At 47.3% G+C, this 22,882-nt stretch overlaps 1 protein-coding gene across 1 annotated transcript in view; it reads left to right on the top strand.

The window, feature by feature from the left end:
- PIK3R5 (phosphoinositide-3-kinase regulatory subunit 5) overlaps window positions 1-22,185 on the top strand; it is a 38,814-nt gene extending 16,629 nt beyond the window's left edge. Inside the window, exons 6-19 of the mRNA XM_056854929.1 lie at window positions 1,431-1,605; window positions 6,158-6,314; window positions 6,406-6,489; window positions 7,313-7,414; window positions 7,451-8,051; window positions 8,795-8,945; window positions 11,180-11,305; window positions 12,212-12,340; window positions 13,207-13,300; window positions 14,930-15,006; window positions 15,517-15,610; window positions 19,649-19,731; window positions 19,872-19,981; window positions 22,038-22,185. Of these exons, the coding sequence (XP_056710907.1) occupies window positions 1,431-1,605; window positions 6,158-6,314; window positions 6,406-6,489; window positions 7,313-7,414; window positions 7,451-8,051; window positions 8,795-8,945; window positions 11,180-11,305; window positions 12,212-12,340; window positions 13,207-13,300; window positions 14,930-15,006; window positions 15,517-15,610; window positions 19,649-19,731; window positions 19,872-19,981; window positions 22,038-22,185 (2,131 nt within the window). The remainder of the gene's footprint in view (window positions 1-1,430; window positions 1,606-6,157; window positions 6,315-6,405; window positions 6,490-7,312; window positions 7,415-7,450; window positions 8,052-8,794; window positions 8,946-11,179; window positions 11,306-12,211; window positions 12,341-13,206; window positions 13,301-14,929; window positions 15,007-15,516; window positions 15,611-19,648; window positions 19,732-19,871; window positions 19,982-22,037) is intronic.
- Window positions 22,186-22,882: the final 697 nt, after the last annotated feature.

The following is a 22,882-nucleotide window of genomic DNA, read 5'->3' as shown; positions in this document are numbered from 1 at the left end:
AGTAGCAGTAACCAGAAAGGGGGTGAGGGACAGTAAAGAGAGAGGGCGTGTGAGTGCATCAGCATAAGACCAAGCAGGAAGAGTAGGGTGGCCAGCTCTGGGTTGGGAAATACCTGGAGATCTTTGGGATGGAGCCTGAGGAGGGCGGAGTTTGGGGAGGGAAGGGACTTCAATGCCATAGAAACCAGTTGCCAGAGCAACCATTTTCTCCAGGTAGGGTTGCCAACCTCCAGGTAGTAGCTGGAGATGTCCTGCTGTTACAGCTGATATCCAGCCGACAGAGCTAAGCTCACCTGGGGAAAATGACTGCTTTGGCAATTGGACTCTATGGCAATCTAGTCCCTCCCCTCCCAAACCCTGCCCTCCTCAGGCTCCACCCCAAAAACCTCCCGCCGGTGACAGAGAGGGACCTGGCAACCCTATCTCCAGGTGAACTGATCTCTATCAGCTGGAGGTCAGTTGTAATAGCAGGACATCTCCAGCTAGTACCTGGAGGTTGGCCACCCTAAGGAAGATGCATGAAACAGATCAATCGTTAAAAGCTTGGGAGAATAAAAATGTCTTAATCCAGTGTCTCAGTGCTGCTAGAGTTGGCACAAGGTGAGTATACCTCTGGGGGAAGGTGTGCGGCAATTGGGGTAGACCACAGGAAAGGCCCTGCCTGGGTCATAACCTGCATATCTTCAACAGGAAAGAACAGCTCTAGACATTGCTCAGGCGAGCATCTAATAGAGGCCCATGAAACAGTTCTAGAGTGATCAACACAGACAAGTGGGCCTGAACTTTAATGGATCGGGGTGGATGGGTGTTTGGGCTAGGGTTGCCAACCTCCAGGTACTAGCTGGAGATCTCCTGCTATTACAACTGATCTCCAGCCGATAGAGATCAGTTCCCCTGGAGAAAATGGCCGCTTTGGCAATTGGACTCTGTGGCATTGAAGTCCCTCCCCGTACCCCGCCCACCTCAGGCTCCTCCCCAAAATCCTCCTGCCGGTGGTGAAGAGGGACCTGGCAACCCTAGTTTGGGCCCTTGAAATCTCCCCCCCCTCTAATCTTGGACTCTGACCAGTCACTGAAAGCAATCCGTTAACTGTGGACAGCAGGAGGAGAGGGTGGAGGAATGGCTGATGGGAGTAGCTGGCGTTGTTGCTCTCCTGTTGTTTGACGACTACTCAAAACAAGTGTCTGCATTAATGCCGATGTTTTCAAAGCATGGGAAGTCACAGGAGCAAGCACCTCAGCAAAATGGAAGGACAGTGCCATCTGCTGGCATTTTTAATCTCATTCCCCCCCCCCCGTAATTGAAAGCGTGCTTTGATAGTGGCCCAGCGATCGACAGCAATGACCCCATGCCAGACGTTCAGCAGATAGTCTCTCTCCATTCCCGAATCAGGCTGTTCACTGTTTGTTGTCTTGTTTTTCTTTCCCCAGAACAGTCCTGCTACTGAACCCTTCGGAGGTTCACAGTGAGTTTCTCTCCGTTGCTGAAAGGCTTAGTGCTCTGGAGTGCTCCCAGCACATGCTAGCGGTTACCCTCCTTGAACACGTCTACCAAGCTAACTTTGGGACCAGTTGTGATCTGGGGAGACTCCGTCAAGCTCTGAAGGTAGGAAGAGACCCTGCAACCCACAAAGCCATGAATTCTCCTCTGCTGCAAACTAACATGCATAGGTCTTTGTGAGATAATGGTTAGGAGCGGCCAACTCTAGTCTGAAGAACTGGGTTTGATTCCCCACTCCTCCACATGAAGCCTGCTGGGTGACCTTGGGCTAGTCACAGTTCTCTCAGAACTCTCTCAGTCCCACCACATGCCTTGTCATGGAATGGAGGGATTGTTTATGCTTTATATGGGTAGTAGGATTCTCAGCCAATGGCTGGCACCCAGTGGGAGTCGGGGGTGGGGACAGGGGGCGGGGTGGTGTTGGTGTGATGGTGTAACATCACTTCTGGGGAAATCCTGGAAGAGATATCACACCTCTCTAGGAATCACCAGAAACTCCATGGTAAAAACCACAATTTTCAGTGATTCCTAGAGCAATATGATGTCATTTCTGGGTTTCCACCAGTAGCGATGCTACGGCATCACCCTTATGGTGATTTTTTAAATAAACGCTTCTTCTGCTGGTCAACAGATCAGCAGCAGGAAGTGGAGTTTGGCAGCTGGAGGTCTCCCACCATAGTGGGAAACCTAGCAACTCTATTGAGCAATGAGTCAGATCAGTATTGTCAACCCAGAATAGCAGTGGGCCTCAAAGCCAGCTCTCCATTTGAAGTCTCAAGCAGAGCCCTTTCCCTTACTTGCTACCTAAGATCTCTCAGTTCAGTATGCTGGAGCCCTTTGCATTTATTACATGCACTGTTTGTCCATCACCTTAAACATAAGCTTTGCTGGTAATGGGGAAGGAGAGTTCACACAGCCACTTCCCCCATGCAGTCACCCCTGCAGACAACCTGGCTATCGTGTGGAAGTGTGTATGTCTGTGTGTGTGCAGTGTGTTTTCTTTACATTTGTTGATGTTATACGCATCCTGAAACGCTAGACACCATATACAAGGTGTGAGCCATGAGCCATGTTTTAAATCTCATGGACTAACTATTTTAACATAAAGCCAAACAGAATAAAAGGCTTTTATATATATTACAACGCTTGTGTATATGTCAGGATGTGCATTGTAAAATTGTGTATGTAGGACCACTGAGGAAGGTCTGTAAAAGGCCTAAATGCATCTGGTCAGTATTTGGTCATTTTTATGTACTAACATCAATTGTTATGTGTTGGTAATATTTGTAACCCTGTTTGTGCTTTTTAGGAAGCCTGTATTTTAGGCCTTGTGTTTTTAAATACAAATTGTGCACAATATATAATAAAAATAGATTTATTGGTTGCTATAGTAATTGTGTTTAGCTCAACCCCTTTGGTTTCTGCTGCTCTCCCTCCCCATGTATTCAGTGAACTACTGGGGCTGTTATGTACACCAAGCTAAGAACTAGAGTAGATTCGGAATCCATACCTTTTTCAATGGCTGTTCCTATTTTATGAAATAGCCTTCCTGAAGTTGTTAGGAGGGCTTCCACTTCGTTTAGATTCCGCAAGTTCTGCCAACTGGAATTATTCAGGAATACTTGTAACATTGCCAACCTAATTTTTAATTATATATGGCTGTTAGCTTTTATGGATTTTAATTGAATATTGCTTTTATTATTGTTGTAACCTGCTTGGAATCTGGTTTTGGAGAAAAGTGGTCCAAAATGCTTTAACTATGTAAATAAATTACTATTTGGTTCATAGGGCTTATGCATTTTCTTTGCTATTAATGCCTGGTGGTGGTTAGGTCTCCTGACATGTGCTGAAACAGAATATCAGTTCATCCAATTTTTAAGCAAGTTTGACTAGTTAGCACAAAACCTGCTTCCCCCTGCCCATTTGGTGTATCAGTTGCGCGTGGTGTTTGGACTGCGGTTGGGTAAATGTCACAGACTAAGTTACTGCAATATTTCCTGTGACCTCTGATATCCTCTTTATTTCTTTGCTCGTTTTTTCGTATGCTAAGTTCAGAAGGCTTTTATGTATAAATGTAATAGATGTACTGTACCTGTTGCGTGGGAGTGCAGATATTGCTTTAATAAAAGCACATAAGAACATAATAAAAGGCATGCTGGATCAGACCAAGACCCAATAACAATAAATGATAATAACAACTGAAAGAATCAGAAAAAATGACAATCTTCATGATTTAAAATACAATATATCTATATACAGTATAAGATAACAACAAGATTCCTATGTTACAGCTTATTTCTTCATATTCACCGTTCCGTCCCGACTAAGCACAACACATTCCCCTTTCTCGCCCTTATTTATAAAATTATCTATTTTATTTATAGTTTGTGACCATAACTTATTGTATCTCTATTTTTCTGATATGTTGTTAGCTTAATTAAAACATATATTTCTTTAACTTTAACCAGCCATTCCTCTATCTTTGGAATCAATTTACCGGTAGTTTCCAATGTCTGGCAAAGGTTGTTCTAGCAGTAGTTATCGTATGTAACCCCTTACAAAGTTGGTCTTTAGTTAGATTAGGTACCAGATTTAATAGGAATATCTCGGGTTTACATGGAATATCCATCTCCATTCCAACAGCTAAGCATTTCACTATTTCAGACCAAAATGATATAGCTATCTCATGTTTCCACCACATGTGTATAAAATCTGCTTGTTTTTTTAATCACAGTACCAACAGCTGTCATTTTCTGATTTATGGATTTTACTTAGTCTAAGTGGGGTTATATACCACATGTATACCATCTTTATTAGATTTTCTCTCATTTGCATACTAACTGTAAAATCTAATCCCTTTGTGAAAATGTATTCTCATTCTTGGTCACTCAATTCTCTATCCAAATAAGTACTCCATTTTTCTCGATATTCCGTTGTTAGAAATATTGTCGAAGGCTTTCACGGTCAGAGTTCATTGGTTCTTGTAGGTTATCCGGGCTGTGTGACCGTGGTCTTGCTATTTTCTTTGATGACGTTTCGCCAGCAGCGGTGGCAGGCATCTTCAGAGGAGTAACACTGAAGAGACACTGTCCTTCAGTGTTACTCCTCTGAAGATGCCTGTCACCGCTGCTGGCGAAACGTCATCAAAGAAAATACCAAGACCACGGTCACACAGCCCGGATAACCTACAAGAACCAATCCCGTTGTTAGGTTTAGTTTACCGTATATACCCGTGTATAAGCCGACCCTCGTATAAGCCGAGGTGCCTAATTTCTCCCCAAAAATGGGGAAAAATTAGGCACCCGCGTATAAGCCGAGGGTCGGCTTATAACCCCCCCCACACACACACACACAGGCTTACCTGACGGCTCCGGCAGCAAGGCAAGGGTCTGGAGACAGCGGCGGCACGACGCGGCGGGGGGCGGGGCAGCCTTCCTGCGGCTGCCCCAGGCCGCTCCGGGCGGCGGTGCGGCCTGGCGCGGCCCGGCGGGGGGCGGGGCAGCCTTCCTGCGGCTGCAGGAGGCTTCCCCAGGCTGCTCCGGGCGGTGGGAAGCGGCGCGGGCTCGGCGGCGTCGGTAAGTTCCCCCCTCCCTCCTCCCTCCTTCCCCCCTCTACCGTATTGACCCGTGTATAAGCCGAGGCCGGCTTTTTCAGCCCTTTTTTTGGGCTGAAAAACTCGGCTTATACACGAGTATATACGGTATCTTTCAATAGAATTGTATACATTTTTGAAGTTGGAGTTTTGTCTTGTAGCATCAGTTTCTCAAACTCTGATTTATCTCTAAGTTCGGTTATATCTTTTTCTTTTAGGTTATTCCAATACTTTTTCATTTGTAAATATTCTAAAAATGTAATATTAATTTCTTTTTTATCCAAAATTTTACATAAAGGTTCTAGATTATTATTTTTAATCCAATAATTATGTTCATTCTGTTTATCTGTCTTTATTCTATGAGGTAGTTGGAATTCTGGGTTCTCTGCAAAGGTATTCTATAAAAAGGAGGACAGTGGGGAAATATCTGGGGCTATTTTCCCTCTTAGTGCATCCCATTGCTTTAGAATGGTATTAATACAATTATTATCTTTGTTGAAGTCGCATCTGACTCTCGGCGACCATATGAATCAGTGTCCTCCGAAACATCCTGACTTTAACAGCCTTGCTCAGGTCTTGGAAATTGAGGGCCATGGCTTCCTTTATAGAGTCAATCCATTTCTTATTGAGTCTTCCTCTTTTCCTGCTGCCTTCAACTTTTCCTAGCATGGTTGTCTTTTCCAGTGACTCTTGTCTTCTCATATTGTGACCAAAGTACAGTAGCCTCAGTTTAATCATTTTAGCTTCTATGGTCAGTTCAGGCTTGATTTGATCTATAACCCACTCTCCTCCAACAGCACATTTCCTCCAACACCACATTTCAAAGGAATCTACTTTCTTCCTATCAGCTGCCTATCCCCAATTCTAGACCAACACTAACCACTACACAACACTGAGCAAGCACTCAATGACTTTAAGGTCCCAGAACATTCTTGCTAACCCCATGTGGCTGGTGTCTCTGCTTACTTGTTCTGTTGTGTAGTGTCTAGCTAAGATGAGGGGGGCAGGGATTGCATCCTGCAATGCCAACTAGCACATCTGCTGAGTGTGTGTTCTCTCTTTTAGCTGAAGCCTGTGGAAGAGCTCATGGAGATATTTGTCAGCACCACAGGAGCCCAGGAATTGGCGGCTGCGACCAGCGATGACCCTGCCGCAGCTAGGAAGCAGCTGCAATTGGCTTTGCAGGAGATAGCAAAGGCAGCGGGTCTGCCTGGAATCATAGGTGGGGAAGCTTGGGCGGTTCCTGCACTGGGTTTGTTGTTCTGATATGGTCTGCTGCATAGAACCCTCATGGAATTCATTTGTCTCCCCAGGAGAAGCCCAGACACATAAGCCCCACCTCATCCCTGTTCCTGCTGCCCGCTGTCATGCCTACATTTGGGATCAGGATAATTTTGGTAAGCTAAATGCATGGAAACAAGCTTTGAGCCTGAGAGAAATTTCTTAGTCCTCATGGAATGCAGTTTATTACCTTTTTTAGAGGGTGTCCTGATAAGCCTGCACTATTGGTTGTTGTGACTAAGGTAGCCAACCTCCAGGTACTAGCCGGAGATCTCCCGCTATTACAACTGATCTCCAGCTGATGGCGATCAGTTCACCTGGAGAAAATGGCCACTTTGGCAGTTGGACTCTGTGGCTCCTCTGAGCATGTGGCAATGTCTAGAGCTGTCTTCTCCTGTTGGATATGCAGATCATGACCCAAGGAAAGGCCTTTCCTGTGGTTTACCCCAATTGTGGTACACCTTCCTCCAGAGATATACTCACCTTGTGCCTACTCTAGCAACACTGAGACACTGGATTAAGACATTTTCATTCTCCCAAGCTTGTAATGATTGATCTGTTTCATGCCTCTTCCTTAGGGTTGCCAACCTCCAGGTACTAGCTGGAGATCTCCTGCTGTTACAATTGATCTCCAGTTGAAAGAGATCAGTTCACCTGGAGAAAATGGCTGCTTTGGCAATTGAACTCTATGGCATTGAAGTCCCTCCCCAAACCCCACCCTCCTCAGGCTCTGCCCCCAAAATCTCCAGGTATTTCCCAACCCAGAGCTGGCAACCCTAGTTGTGACCTAGAAAATGGTCCTTCTTCTTCCGACTTGAAACTGATCTTGCAATGGTACAGTGCTGTGATGGTACAGCATGTAAAAGCAATCTCAGATTTGATGGTGTCTTACCCTGTGCATCCCTAATTTTGTACCTTGTGTTTCTACTCCTGTTGCAGACATCTTGAACGAGGTACTAGAGAAGGAGTGCGACTACCCCAAGCCAGCAGTTCTGGAAGACGACGAAGAAGAGGAAACTGACTGCTGCTTTCCACCAAATGGTTCTTTGTTGTCTTCCCTGGAATCAATCTCCAAAGATTCTGTATATTCAGCCTTGTCAGAGGACTGCTCATGTAACTCACGGGTGTCTATCTCAGCCGTTTCCAAGGACCCCGACTCTGAGCTCTCATTGGCCTCGACAAAGTCCTTCACATCTTTTGTCTCCAGTCTGACGGACTGCATGGACAGTGGTTATGTGGAGGACAGCGACGAGAACTCTCTGGAGTCAACAGGGCGCTTGGATCCGAGGGAGGAGAAGGTGTCGCCCAGGCGGCGGCAGCGGTTGACCAACAAGATCTACAAGTTGTTCAAGAGCAAAAGCCAGCTGATCCTGGGAGGCAAAGAGCTGAGAGACATTTCGGAGGTGGCCTCCCTGTCGCTGCCCCTTCGCCGAGCAGAGAGCCTCTGCAACCCAGTGGCCAAGCACCACATCCCTATGCGCTCCCGGCGGGCAAAGTCACTGCCCCAACACATACTGAGATCAGCGCTTTTACAGCAACAGGCCCCAGAGAATGTCTGCGTCCAGCGTAGGCCCTTCCTGAGCTGCGATGAGGATACAAAGATCTCGACACTGCGTGTTGTTGTGTTTGGCTCTGACCGCATCTTGGGGAAAGTCGCTCGGGCTTATAGCAATCTTAAGTGAGTGGAAGAACGTCTGCTTGCATCTGATATCCCTTCTCCCCTAGGGTCCTATACTCAGCTGAAACGCAGGGTTTCTATAGTGCACTCAGACGCTCTCTTTCTTTCCTTTGGAAAAGGAGGTGAAGGATGAGGTTCACTCTGGGACTCGTCATGTCATATATCCTGATCATAGAATCATAGAGTTGGAAGGGGCCATACAGGCCATCTAGTCCAACCCCCTGCACAATGTAGGATCAGCCTAGAGCATCCCTAACAAGTGTTTGTCCAGCCTTTGCTTAAAGACTGCCAGTGAGGGGGAGCTCACCACCTCCCTGGGTATCTGATTCCACTGTTGAATAACTCTTACTGTATAAAAATGTTCCCTAATATACCTTTCCGCCTGCAATTTAAACCCATTGTTGCAAGTCCTATCCTCTGCTGCCAACAGGAACAGCTCCCTGGCCTGCTCTAAGTGACAGCCCTTCAAATACTTAAAGAGAGCAATCATATCCCCCCTCAACTTCCTCTTCTCCAGACTTCTCTCTCTAATGTTCAGTTACCTTTTTCTGCCAAGGTGTAACAAAAAGCAATCTCTGAAAGGGTGTGCAGCAGTACCACTGAGTGTGCGGGATGTCTGGCTACAGTATTGTGCCTTCTTGTGCCCCTTTTCTATGCTCCTTGTTTTGTTGCTAGCAGTCTGCAGCAGCAGGGGTTCAGTTGACCTTTGCCTTACCTAATCCCTTCTTACTCCTTCATTGCAGATCCCAAGAAAGAAGCTGCCCATGGCTGACTCGGTACTTCAAACTGCAGTTTTTCTACGTCCCTGTAAAGAGGAGTGGTCCTACCTCATCTCCACTGACCTGCCTTCCTCCTTCTCCCGGAGACCCTCAGGGCCACGCTTTAGGATCTGCGGTATGCATTTTGGGCAGGCAGGGTGGCCGAGAGGCATTATTTGCTTTTCTGAGCGGCACAGTCTCTGCGGGTTGAGTTTTTGCTGGCTACTCCCTTCAGAGACCAGGTGAGGCGAACCTCCTTGCTTGAAGCGTAGCCACGGCAGAGCACTTTGTGGGTATGACATGGACTGCTGTTTAGATGGTGGGGAGGCAACCATTGTCCTTACAGAGACAAAAACACAGCTTATGTAGATATTCTTTTGAATAATGGAGCATGCCTGCTCTTGCTTTGTGGCTGAAAGTCAAAAGTTAGGGGGACAGCTAGGATTGCCAGCTCTGGGTTGAGAAATACCTGGTGATTTGTGGGGTGGAGCCTGAGGAGGACGGAATTTGGGGAGGTCGGGGACCTCCACAGGGTATAATGCCATAGAGTCCAATTGCCAAAGTGACCATTTTCTCCAGGCGAACTTACCTGTGTCACCTGGAGATCAGCTGTAATAGCAGCAAATCTCCAGCCACCACCTGGAGGTTGGCAACCGTAAGGACAGCACAGATGTGGCAATAGTCCTGCTGAAACTTCTTCCAGCCATGCCTATTTCTTTGAATCCCCAACTTTCCATGGTGGGGGGCGGGAATAAAATACAAAAGGGAGAATGATGTAGAAAACAAGGAGCAGCTCAATGTGGGCTCATTTCATTAAACGAGTACCGTAACATCTTTTTAATATACGCAACATGCATTGCTGTCCTGTATTCGGTAAGTTTCACAAGTGCCTGGGTCATTAAGATTCCGACTTATAGATGGGGAATGGAGGCAGAGTGGCAACATTTGAGAAAAGTTTGGATGCTTGGCAGCTACTTGCTTTATGCAGCTGCTCCTGTCTCATGATGAGCCATTTGCATTACAAGGGTGCTGCACGCTGGACGCGGCCGTGTGGTCACTGCCCCAAGCCCACTGCCAGTCCTGCGTAAAAGTGCCAGGCACCTAGGCAATATGTGCCAGTTTCACAATAGGGCAGGAATGGAGCAATTGGGTCCCCTTCCTCCTTGTTCTAATGGAGTTTAGAGAGATCCTTCAAACCACTGACTCTAGCCTCTTGTGAAGAAAACTGAGTGGTTTTGTTTAAATGCCTCATAACCTAGGTCCAGAGGCACTAAGTAGTGACTCCAGCAGCCATTTTACCTCCTGCTAATTCTCCTTCTCCTGCTCATCATGAGACAGCCTCCATCTCCCAATATTAACCTTGGCATATGGTTTTCCTGCACTGTTTACCATGCAGTAGGCGTGTCTCCAGCATCCACAAATCTGCTGTTAATGGAGCGTAATCACAAAATCACAAATCACAAAATCACACAAGGTTGGAAGAGACCACAAGGGCCATCCAGTCCAACCCCCTGCCATGCAGGATCCCACAATCAAAGCGCTCCCGACAGATGGCCAACCAATCTCTGCTTAAAGACCTCCAAAGACGGGGACTCCACCCCCCCACCCCCAGGCAGCGCATTCCACCGTCAAACCGCCCTCACCGTCAGAAAGTTCTTCCTAATGTTTAGGTGGAATCATTTTTCTCTTAGTTTAAATCCATTACTCCGTGTCCTAGTCTCTGAAGCAACAGAGAACAAGCTAGTTCCCTCATTAACATGGTATCCCTTCAAATATTTAAACATGGCTATCATGTCACCCCTTAACCTTCTCTTCTCCAGACTAAACAAACCCAGCTCCTTAAGTCTCTCCTCATAGGGCATAGATTCCAGACCTTTGACCATTCTGGTCGCCCTCCTCTGGACACGCTCCAACTTGTCAACATCCTTCTTAAATTGTGGAGCCCAAAAATGGACACAGTATTCCAAGTGAGGTCTGACCAATGCAGAATACAGTGGTAGTATTACTTCCCTTGATCTAGACACAATACTCCTATTGATGCAGCCCAGAACTGCATTGGCCTTCTTAGCTGCCATATCACACTGTTGACTCATGTTCAGTTTGTGGTCCACTAAGACTCCCAGATCTCTTTCACATGTACTGTTGTCAAGCCAACTATCTTCCATCCTGTACCTGTGCCTTATGTTGTTTCTGCCTAGGTGAAGTACCTTACACTTCTCCCTATTGAAATCCATTTTACTGCTTATGGCCCAGCTCTCTAGTCTATCGAGGTCATTCTGAACTCTGACCCTGTCCACTGGGGTATTAACTACCCCTCCCAACTTGGTGTCATCGGCAAATTTGATTATCATGTATTTCTTTTAACTTTAGGATCCTGGTTTGGCGAGGATGGAGAGCAGCACAAACAATATCTCCCAGTATATAGGTATACTGGATCCGTGGTACGGGCGCAACATTCTTGGACTAATGAACCTTCCCCCAGATGTCCTATGTGAGGTACATCCTGGATTCTGTACTGCCTCTTTTCTGTTGTGCAGTGCGCGTGCTCTCTCTGTGTAAGGTCTAGGCCTCCTGGTTCAATGTGCTCGCACAGAGACTGTTTCCATTCTCTGTCCTCCGTAGCCGGTGGATTACTAGCCAACCAAACATCGCTGTAGTGTGCATTCAGGCCAAAGGGCATATCAAGGGAAACTGGAGGGGCCGTGGCTCAGGGGCAGAGCATCTGCTTGGCATGCAGAAGGCCCCAGGTTTAATCCTCGGCATTTCCAGCTAAAGGGATCAGGAGCTAGGTGATGTGAAAGACCTCTCAACTGAGACCCTGGAGAGCCGCTGCCCATCTGATTGAGGATAAGGCAGTTCCATGTGTCTTTGCTTTCATGGGGAAGAAGAAGAGTTGGTTTTTATATGCCGACTTTCTCTACCACTTAAGGAAGACCAAACCGGCTTACAATCACCTTTCCTCCCCCTCCCCACAACAGACACCCTGTGAGGTAGGTGGGGCTGAGAACTGGGACTAGCCCAAAGTCACCCAGCTGGCTTCTTGTGCAGGAGTGGGGAAATAAATCCAGTTCACCAGATTAGCCTCCACCGCTCATGTGGAGGAATGGGGAATCAAACCCGGTTCTCCAGATCGGAGTCCACCGCTCCAAACCACTGCTCTCAACCACTACACCACTCTGGGAATGCCATACATACGGCAGGCAGGAATGTCGCACTGGAGGAGGGGGACTGTCTTGCACTTAGAGGATGCCCTTTTGGGCTGGGGATGAGAAGGGCTTCTGGACTGGGCGGTAGAAGTGGTTGAGTCCCCGGGCCTCTGACTCGGCAGCAGTGGGTGCCTGTCCTGTGCTACCAATGTGTTCATGAGTTGATGCTACTGTTTACCCTTTGCTCTTTCTGTAGCAGTCCATCAAGCCTGAGGGTGAATCCCTAGAGGAAGCAGCAGAGCATCTCCCCATCCTTGCAGACATGATACTCTACTACTGTCGCTTCGCTACCCACCCTGTGCTGCTACAAGTCTACCAGATCCAGGTAATGTCTTTGACTTCCTGCCATGACCTTCATGGGCCTGACCAAGCAGCTTAAAGGGTTGAGACTCTTAACACATTGTATCTGCCCTTGCTCCAAGGCAGGGGTGTCAAACATAAGGCCCGAGGGCCAGATCCGGCCCCTTGAGAGCTCTTATCTGGCCCATGAGCCAGCCAAGGCAGCCACCAGCCACCTCTCGATCTGGGCTGGCGAGGCATGGCCTCGCCTGACCAAGTGACATTTATGTCACAGCTGTTGTAACAATTGAGTTCGACACCTCTGCTCTAAGGAGTTCAGAGTGGCTAACTTGCTTCCCCCTTCCTTGTTTTATCCTCGCCCTCTGAGGTAAGCTAGGCTGAGAGAGAATGGCTGGCCCAAAGTCTCCCACCAAGCTTCCATGGCTGAGTGGGGATTGAAATCTAGGTTTCCCAGATCTTTGTAAGGATGCTCTAACCACTATACCACACTATTGCTCCATTTCTTGTTATCCCTTGCCTGTGTGTATTGGTGGAGGTGCACTTGAGGCTTGTGAAGATAACTAGGTAGTACAATCTTCTCTTCCAGGCTCCTATACAAGCAAAGAAAATGCAATTCACACACAACGTGGCAGCTGGCATCTTCCTTCCTGGTCTATATGTAGTGTTGAGGTCTCCCTTACCAGTTGATGAATCTAGGCTAATTCTATTTGCAGCTAGAGATCCCTGAAAAGCATTTGTGTGCTTAAACCTCCGTAAACCGTACACATTTTTAGCCCCCTGAAACTACTAGTTTTATTATTTTCTTATGAAATGTTGGTCCTTATGAGGTTTTGCATGTCCCACACCCCAGGGAGACGCTATAATGACCCTTTCTTTCCTTGAACCTCTCAGCTCACTTTCATTGGAGGAGAGACGAGGACGGAGATCTTAATCCACTCACTAGAGCTGGGTCACTCAGCAGCCACACGGGCCATCAAGGCTTCAGGTAGGTGCCCGATTCATTGTGAAGGAGATTTGCTCTGCATTCATTTTATGTTCATTACAGCGAATGGAATGCATTCCCTCTTGCCTTACCATCATTCATCCACACAGTTTTAGTAGAGAATCCAGGAAATATTGTTAGCATCCTTTTGGCTTTCCACCGTTTTCTGTGTCGTCCTGCCATCTTTTATCAGACCTGATTGGTGGACATTTTTAAAAAAATGTAAAATACAGTTGCAGCTTCACGCTTTCTAGTGTGGATCGATAAAGTGCCACTGCGGTATCTCAGGGCTAAGATGGCACTGTTACCTATTTGGAAGTGTTCCATTAATAAACTGCTGAGAAATTTGTACTTTAAAAATTCTCTTATGGTGAAGAGCAAGAGTCCAGCAGCACCTTAAAGAATAACAAAAATTTCTGGCAGGTTGTGAGCTTTCATGAGCCACAACTCACTTCTTCAGATCCAGCTAGAAGAAGTGAGCTGTGACTCACGAAAGCTCACACCCCGCCAGAAGTTTTGTTAGTCTTTAAGGTGCTACTGGACTCTTGCTGTTTTTCTGCTGCTACAGACAGACTAACATGGCCACCAATCGTGATCTATCTTATGGTGAAGATAACCAGAGGGCTTGTGGCAGTTTCCTGCTTTGCAAGTGAACCGGCAGTCACACCGCCTCATGAAAACATTAGTCTTGCCTCCAACCCCAACTTCAGAAAGACCCCCTGTTCTGCGTGCCCCCTCCTCCACAATGTGCAACGGACGGCAGGAGTGAAATAGATGTGTGACAAACTTTTTCACTTCTCTCAGTGCTGCAGACCGGGGGGGGGGGGGATGCACCTTCTCTCAGGTATGCATAGGTCTTTTATATGCATGGCTGTTTCACTCACCTTCCTCTCTCCGATGACTTCGGGTCTTTGTTTGGATTATGCATGCTGTTTCCGACCGTCAGAAGTCACCTCGTTCTCCCCCTGCATTTCCACGTGTTTTGCCCACATTTTCACATTTGAGATAAAACAGGTCCCTGAAAGCGCGGACAAAATGCAGGGAAACGCAGGAGGAGAGTGAGGAGACCTCTGACAGCCGGAAACAGCATGCATATCAACACAAAGAACTGAAGTCATCGGAGGGGTGACGGCGAGTGAAACAGCCATGCATAAAAGACCATAGTTTGCATCCCTGTGGAGGACTTTGTTATGTTTTTTCTTTCTTTCTTGCAGAGGAAGTAGCAATGGCAGTCATGTCAATGGATGGATGGGTATTCCCAGGAAATGCATCCCACTTGGGGTGGGAGAACTGTGTTAAGTGTTAACATTGGGGCTATGCTAAGAATAAAGAGGTCATTTAACCCTTTGGCACTGTCTTGGTTTCACTAATCAAAACCACTCATCCCCCTGAAAAAAACCTGATGAGCGAAGTAAGTGAGGGATGAAGGGTTAAATTCTCCCTCCCTTCCTTACATGGCCCTGATATGAGTTTGCTTTTGGGAGGTGAATGAAGATCTGTGTTCTTTTTGCCCCGGGAGCTCTTGCTCAAGCCCTGGGAGATCAAGTACAATAAAAGAAGCCTCACTTTATAGGGGCTTGAAATATGAACCTAGCAGCCTAAGGGCATCTCCTCCTCCTCCTTTTTGTGCAGGTCCAGGTAGCAAACGGCTGGGCATTGACGGAGACAGAGAAGCAATCCCGCTAACACTACAGATCGCCTATAGCAAGGTTACTGAAATTCACAGTGTCTTGGCCCAAGGCTTTTGCGTTCTGGAAAGGGAGACTGCGCGAGAGAAGCACAGAGTCCATCTCTCTTGCTTTGGGGGCACTCTTGGAAACCAGGGGTTATAGCAGCATTGTTGCTCCAAGCTCTGTTTCATGAAGGGGGAGGGAAAAGAGCACACATGGCTACTAGTAAAAATGGATACTAGTCATGATACACATCTATTCTCACCAGGATCAGAGGAGCATGCCTATTATATTAGGTGCCGTGGAACACAGGCAGGACAATGCTGCTGCTTCCTAGAGGCACCTGTTTCGTAGAATCATAGAGTTGGAAGGGACTACCAGGGTCATCTAGTCCAACCCCTTGCTCAATGCAGGAAATTCACAGTGGTTGGCCACTGTGTGAACAGATTGCTGGACCTGATGGGCCTTGGTCTGATCCAGCATTGCCTTTCTTATGTTCACACACACCCCATCATCACCTGGAGAGTAACTCGTTTCTGGCCCCATTAGAGAGCAGTCAGTGGAAGGAACCGCTGGAACGACACCGAGAAAGTCTGCACATCCGTCAACGTCTTCAAGGCCTGTAACAGGCAAGAAGAGCTTGGTAAGTGCCGGCAGCGATTTTGCCTTCTCTGCACAAACAAAAATCAGGGGAAGAGAAGGGATCCTGGCTTTGCCTGTGGGGAGAGTGGAACAGGCTGGGCAATGAGATGGGAGAGCCCTCATCCGTGGGACCAAAAGCACCTACTGATAAAAGGACACAAAGGTTAACACACTCCTGAGGTTTTTTTTCCCATTCAACTTCTGCTGTGTGAGGTGTGCGCAAGCTGTCATCTTGCATGTGTACTCTGACAGATGGTTCCTAGTACAGCTGAGGATTACTGAGCACAGAGGCCCCATTGACAAACAGGGCGATACCATGCTTCTCCCCAGATGTGAGGACTCTTGGGGGCAAGGGCTGTGCCTTCACTCTCAGCATCTTCCCCCAACTAGCTAGCTAAGCAATAGAAGACAGCTGCACCCCAAAGTTGCAACCACATGATCTGCTAGTCTCTGTTAGGAAAATTCCCTTTTATCAGAGGTTATGAATCGTTTGATTATGGCTGGTGAAAGTCAATTAAAGCACACACACACAATGAATAGACAAAGTCCTTTGTCTTAGTAAAAACAAACTTTACTCACTATAAAATAGGGTAGGGTAAACTTGAGTTTAAAACAATAAATCCTTTCTACATCTCTAGTTCCCTAAACTTGCCAGCAAGCTGCTGGCAGGAATCTACTCTTAAGCACATGGCATCTCTAAAGTACAGAAGTACCCCATCCTCCCTGCTTGGGATCCAGAAAGGTTCTGGTTACTGCTTTCTCTCTTAGACAAAGGAAGAAAGCAGTAATATGCAGATTCTGATACGTGGCCAACAACATGTTTACAACTTATCCTCACTGACCAATAGCTAATTGACACATTGGGGATTACATCACCTTCTTGAACTGATCAGCATCAATACAATCAGTTTAACCCTTGTCTGTCTGACATATAACAAAGCTTGCCATCTATTCCCCAACAGTCTCATCCGTCACTAGTGCACATGGAAGGGTGAGACAGGGACACATGAACACATGAAACTGCCTTCTATTGAATCAGGCCATTGGCCCCTCAAGGTCTCTATTATCTACCCAGACTGGCAGTGGTTCTCCAGGGTATCAGGCAGGGGTCTTTCACATCACCTACTTGCCTAGTCCCTTTAACTGGAGATGCCTGGGACCTTCTGCATGCCAAGCAGATGCTCTACCTCTGAGCTACGGCCCTTCCCCACAAGCGACAGCTTGACCTCCTATGTGTTTATGCCGTTTTGTGAATCTCTGTTTAATGTATAACCTTATTTAACCTTTTCAAATTGCTGTGTACTCTGTCAGTGCCTAAAAAGCAGAAGGGCTACTGTCTTTTCCCACTTCCACACTGATGTCCGGCTGACCAGAGACTTTTCCTTTTTATCTCCTTAACATCATTTGGTCGGGCTGTGTGCCTGTCTACTAAAGCAAAGGCAAGCTTATAAAAACGGCAGCCCTGCGCTGCCATTTTCTGGACCTTTAGGGTCAAAATAGATGCTACATAAGAGAGAACCAAGATTTGTTCATCATATAATTTCTCCCGATTATATTTTTAAAAACTGTCTTTCTGCAAAAAAGCATCAGTGCTTCTGCATGAAGTAAACACACAGAATGTGAGCAAAAGTCTCTATTGCCCTAGAAGGCATTTTCCCCTTAGTTTGCTTTTGTGCATTAGCACACAAAAAGAAATAACAATGAAGTCCTTAGTTCTATAGCACACAAAAAATAATGGTTTTCCTTTTGAATGTTCTTGCCCTTTGTGCTGAAGCCCAGAACTTAGGCTGAATGTCATTCTTCTGTCCCTTTCTGCCTGAGCTTATTGATTCATGCTTACAATGCAAACTCCAAATCTGGAAGAGCTGTTGATTCTGAGTCAGTGCTGCTGCTCCAGTAAACATTTCTAGTAATTTAAAACTCCAAGCTCTAGGGAGAAATTTATCATAAGCAGTCCTAGAAAACCGCAGCTTCTTCCCCATAGTCCATGGGAGTGGGATGGAATAGCATGTGATTTAAATTCACTGGGTGACCTTGGGGCAATCATTCCCTCTTAGCCCTACCTTCCAGGGTTGTTGTGAGGATAAAATGAAGGAGGTGACAACCATATATGCCACCTTGAGCTCCTTAGAGGAAGGGTGGGATAAAAATGTACTAAACAAATTGGTACCAGCCCAACGTTTGAGAGTCTTGTGTATTAAAGATAAAAATGTAGGTTGGCATTCCACTGTCTGGTAGAAAGACCCCCTAGAGGGCAGTGATTTCTAACAGGGTTTCAGTTAAGGAATAAGGGTTGCTAGGACCCTCTTCTCTACCGGCGAGAGTTTTTTGGGGGGCGGAGCCTGAGGAGGACGAAGTTTGGGGAGGGGAGGGACTTCAATGCCATAGGGTCCAATTGCCAAAGTGGCCATTTTCTCCAGGGGACCTGATCTCTACCGGCTGGAGATCAGTTGTAATAGCAGGAGATCTCCAGCTAGTACCTGGAGGTTGGCGACCCTATTGGCATGGCACAGGGGCATAATCCATAGCATTGACCATCCCACTTGCAGGCCAATGTGTTTTAACTCCCAGCCCGCCTGCTGGGACGGAAATGAGATGGCAGTAACTGGGACCCACGTGGAGGGAAGCCAACTGTGTGGATCCCCTGCCACGTGGTGGGGGGCCATTCTGACAGCCCCCGTGATGGGCTTGTCCACATCAGGCCTCCCCCCAAAATCCCTTATTGGGATCCTCCATGTGGGGAAAAGGGGGCACGCAGGCCGCCTTTCTCCCCAGACAGGGTCCAGCCTCCATGCCAAACTGCCAACACTGTGACAAATTAAACAATAACAAAACCATTGAATGTAGTGGAGGGTGGGTGGGACAACTCAAAGCCGACTGAGGAGTGGAGCCAGGCGAGACTTCTTTTATGCTGGGGAGATGGACCTCAGTGAAAACCTCCTGGTTTGTCTGCCCTTCAGGTCGCCTACATGTAATGAGGGCCCTGATTGGCCCATTCAAAACAAGGGGCCGGGCATCCAACAGCAGTGCAAACAGCGCACCCCAGGATGGATACTTTCCACCCCACACTCCAGGAAAATCGGTTGCTATGTCTGGGCGAGGCACCTAGTCCCAAATATCAGTTCCTTGCAAGGGCTATACAAGGGCACCACCAGCAGCTGCATTATTTGAATTCTGCAAAATCAACTCCCCCGCCCCGTCCTAATTTCCCAGGCTTTGCAGCTCCTTCCCAGGTTCCTGCAATAATACTGCTGACCACTAGGTGTTACTGTTGCAAACTCGGTGACATTTACAGCTTCAGGGACACTTGTCTGCTCTTGCATGCATTGTTACAAGGCTCAGAATTGGCTCTGATCCCATTCCTTAAGGAAGTCCTATTTTTAGCATTCTTCAAGCGCTGTGCTTTTCATGTAGCTTCTTTTTAATTGCCCTTTTAGACTGACTGTAGCTCTGTGACCTAGATTGCGTGTGGCAAACAAAATGAAAATGCAGCATTCGTTTATTTGTTGTCCAGCATGGCAACAGGCATGTTGGAAAGAAAAAAAAACTAAGGATCATAAGAAAAATTAGTTGGAAGGATGGGTGGGGTGGGAAGCAACAGTTAAAGGCTATGTTGAGTGAAGAAATCCCATTAGCTCTGTTCACCACTGAAAGCTCCCCTACCTCCTTTCTGCTCTCCCACACCATCTGAAGCTACCAACATTGTCATGAAAACTAGAATCTTGTTGTCTATCCACCTATCGTCCCCCCCACCTGACTTTTTAATGAAAGTTTTGAATCTCAAGATTCTGCATAAGTGACCAGGCCCACATTAATGGGCAGATTATGTACCTAAGGCCCTGTAGGTTCCTAGACCATTCAATGAACTTAGGGGAAGCAAAAATTGATACATTTGACATGTACAATTTAACCCACTTAGATTCATGGTTGTGGGGGAGGTCTGAATCCAAGTCTCCCAGATCCTAATTTAACTCTTCAACCACTACACCTTCCTGTATTGGCCTCTCGCGTTACAGTGACCCTTTCCTTTGTGTTCCAGATTCAAAAACGGAATGCTTGACGCTCACTGCGACAGAAGTAATCAAAAGGCAAAGTTCCAAGTCCAAGAAGAGCTTCAATCAGGTACCCTGGCTGGCCCACAGCTTTGCCTTCTGAATCTATCCTTTCCTCTTGTTGGGAGGAGAAATCGTTTCAGGGCCTATGCATTTCCCCACAACTAACACCAATATGTGATGTGGGATTTTTTTTCCTTCTTGAAACAGATCAGTGTGTCCCAGATAAAAGTGGACAAAGTCCAGATCACGGGGGTCAACTGTTCCTTTGCGGTGTGCCTGGACCAGGATGAGCGGAAAATTCTGCAGAGTGTCACCAGGTAGGGGCAGAGAGAGAGAGAGAGAGAGAGAGAGAGAGAGAGAGACCTCTCCTGCAACAATAATTAGGCTCTTTGACAGCGTGGGTAGTAGGATCGGTCTCTGGGCTACTTTGGATCCAACCAGGGATTAAGGTTGATCTGATGGAGCCTAAGACACTAACTGGAGTTCTAGGGAATCTGGACTAAATTACCACAGGGTAGCTCAAACAAGGATTCACTTGGAGAGGCAGCCTGAATATATTTGGGGCTCTAGGCCCAGCAGGAAAAATGTTTTGAAACTAGGGTTGCCAGCTCTGGTTTGGGAAATACCTGGAGATTTTTGGGGCGGAGCCTGAGGAGGGTGGGGTTTGGGGAGGGGAGGGACTTCAGTGCCATAGACTCCAATTGCCAAAGTGGCCATTTTCTCTAGGTGAACTGATCTCTATCGGCTGGAGATCAGTTGTAATAGCTGGAGATCTCCAGCTAGTACCTGGAGGTTGGCAACCTTATTTCAAACTACCGCTGCTGTCTACACCAGCTGTCACCTGAAAGTCATTTGCGGAAGGTTTTGTATGAAACTTTTGGATAGGTCAAGAGAATAGCACTGGGGCTACAACAAGTTCTTCATTCCCAACCAGACAGAAGTTCATACTGCAAGGAGTTTCAGTTGGGTTGGGAGTTCTTTTGTGAATTCCTAAATTATTGAGATTGAGGTGACTCGAGTGCCTTTAGATCCAGTCACATACGTGGCTCTGTGATGGCAAGAGCCAGTGGGTGTAGTGGTTAGAGTATCTGATTAGGACCTGGGAGTTCCACTTTGCCATGGAAGGCTTCTGGGTGACCTTAGGCCGATCTCACACTCTCGGCCTAACCTACCTCATAGGGTTGTTGTGAGGATAAAATGGAGTAGAGGAGACCAATGTAAGACTCTCTGGGTCCCCATTAGCTTGGAAAGCAGGTCATAAATGAAGTAAACAAATAAATAAATACATATATTTCCAAAGCAGGCAGGGCATTCTGTCATGTAATCTACATAAGCATATGCAGAGCATGATCATCTCACTTGAGGCAACTTCAGTGAGTCCAAGGAGGTATATAATGGCGATTGAATGAGGCCAGAAGATATAGGTAACACTGTGGATAAGGTTGCCAACTCCATGCTGGGAAATTCCTGGAGATTTGGGGGTAGAGCCTGGAGAGGGGAGGGTTTGGGGAGGGGAGGGACCTCAGCAGAGTATAATGCCCTAGAGTTCACTCTCCAAAGCAGCCATTTTTCTCCATGGGACTGACCCCTGTAGTCTGGAGAGCAGTCGTAAATGTGGGAGATCCCCAGGCCCCATCGGGAAGTTGGCAACCTCAGCTGTGGATCAGCCTCCTCTCTCAGTCTTACAGGGTTGACTTCCTGTATCCCTGACAAGCTACAGGGCCATCACAAGAAACATAAGAAATATCCCAAGGAAAGTGTCTTCCAGGACTCTCCCGAGAGGAACTGCAAGGTCCAGACAGGCCCCTATTAGCCTTTTGAACTAGAGATGACCAAAATATAGGTTGTGGGTGTGGTCAGGACTCCTGATGCAAATGTAAGAACCACCTCGTTGAGCCCCTTCCTAGTGTGTAGTCAGTGTATAACTACTGAACCTAGATCAGGGTGTCGAACTCAATTGTTATGAGGGCCATAGATATAACATAAATGTCTCTTGGTCAGGCCGGGTCAGGCCTCACCAGCCCAGATCAAAAGTAGGAAGGGTGGCTACCTCAGCTTGCTCACAGGCTGGATAAGAGCTCAGACATGCGGCCCCCAGGCAGCATGTTTGACACCCCAGACCTAGATGTCCCAAGAAGAGCCCATGTCCCTGCAACCACTCTGCTGGTACTGGGACAGAGGAAAATCTGCCTTGCGCCGTCCCTGTGGATCACTGCACCAAGATACCCGGCCGTTGCCAGAACAATGTGTTGTTGTCTAGTAATCCAATGTCTGAAGGTCCTCAAGAATGTAATATCTGCACTTTTTGGTCCATTCTCCTCTCCAGATCAGCCAGTGATATTGCCGTGATCTCTTGTTTGGCTGTTTTTGCAGGTGCGAAATCTCAGCGTGCTACAAACCCAAGATCAATGAGCCCTGCTCTGGAGGGAAGCCCGCTTCTCTTCTCCCTTCCCAGGATCCCTCGGATTTATGCTCTCTTCTGTGCCTGCCTGTTGCCACTTTCAGTGGGGCGCTACCCTAGGGAAGGCAGCGAGGACGAAGCAAATGACCCGCTTCCAGCTCTGAGTGCTCTTTGATGTTTCTGCCAGGCACCCCACGAACCAGGAGTAGTTGCCAAGCATTGTACGCACGGGGGAAAACACGGTGGCATTTCCCAGGCCGAATGATTTGGCTGCAGCAGGCACATGGCAGCATAAACCCCCTAGATTTGGGAAAGAAGCACTTGAGCTCCTGGCCCAGAAGAGCTTTTCTTATGTTGAGACAATGATCTTCAGCTCCCCAGGTGTACTGCTTGAAAGGAATTTGGTGATACTGGATTGAATAGGTGGCGGCACAGAAAAGAGATTGTGGGGAGCATGAGTGACCATTGTGTGTGTACGTGTCGAGGAATTTACTTTGTGGGCTGAAAGAACTGGCAGGGATCTCCTCCCATTTTAATAAGGCATGCTTGCTCCAAGGGCTAAACTAGACGAGACGGGTTGGATGCCTGGGACACTTTTTGGTAAGCAGCAGCTACGGGGGGGGGGGGGGGAGAGGAAATCAAATAAGGGTGTCTAATCCTCTCCTCCTCCAGCACTATTTCCCATCTCAGATCACTAACCCCTAGAGCTGCTATTTGTCCTATTTGGGGAAAGCATGCAGGTTGCCGAAACGTTATCTGTATGTTCCCCCAGTGGAGCAAATATCAGCCTGGAGAGCCATTTAAATTAAGGAAGGGG

This window comes from Euleptes europaea, chromosome 1 (genome assembly GCF_029931775.1).
Source record: "Euleptes europaea isolate rEulEur1 chromosome 1, rEulEur1.hap1, whole genome shotgun sequence".
Lineage (NCBI taxonomy): Eukaryota > Metazoa > Chordata > Lepidosauria > Squamata > Sphaerodactylidae > Euleptes > Euleptes europaea.
Note: the sequence above shows the minus strand (reverse complement) of the source record. Positions and strands in the feature narration are given on the sequence as shown.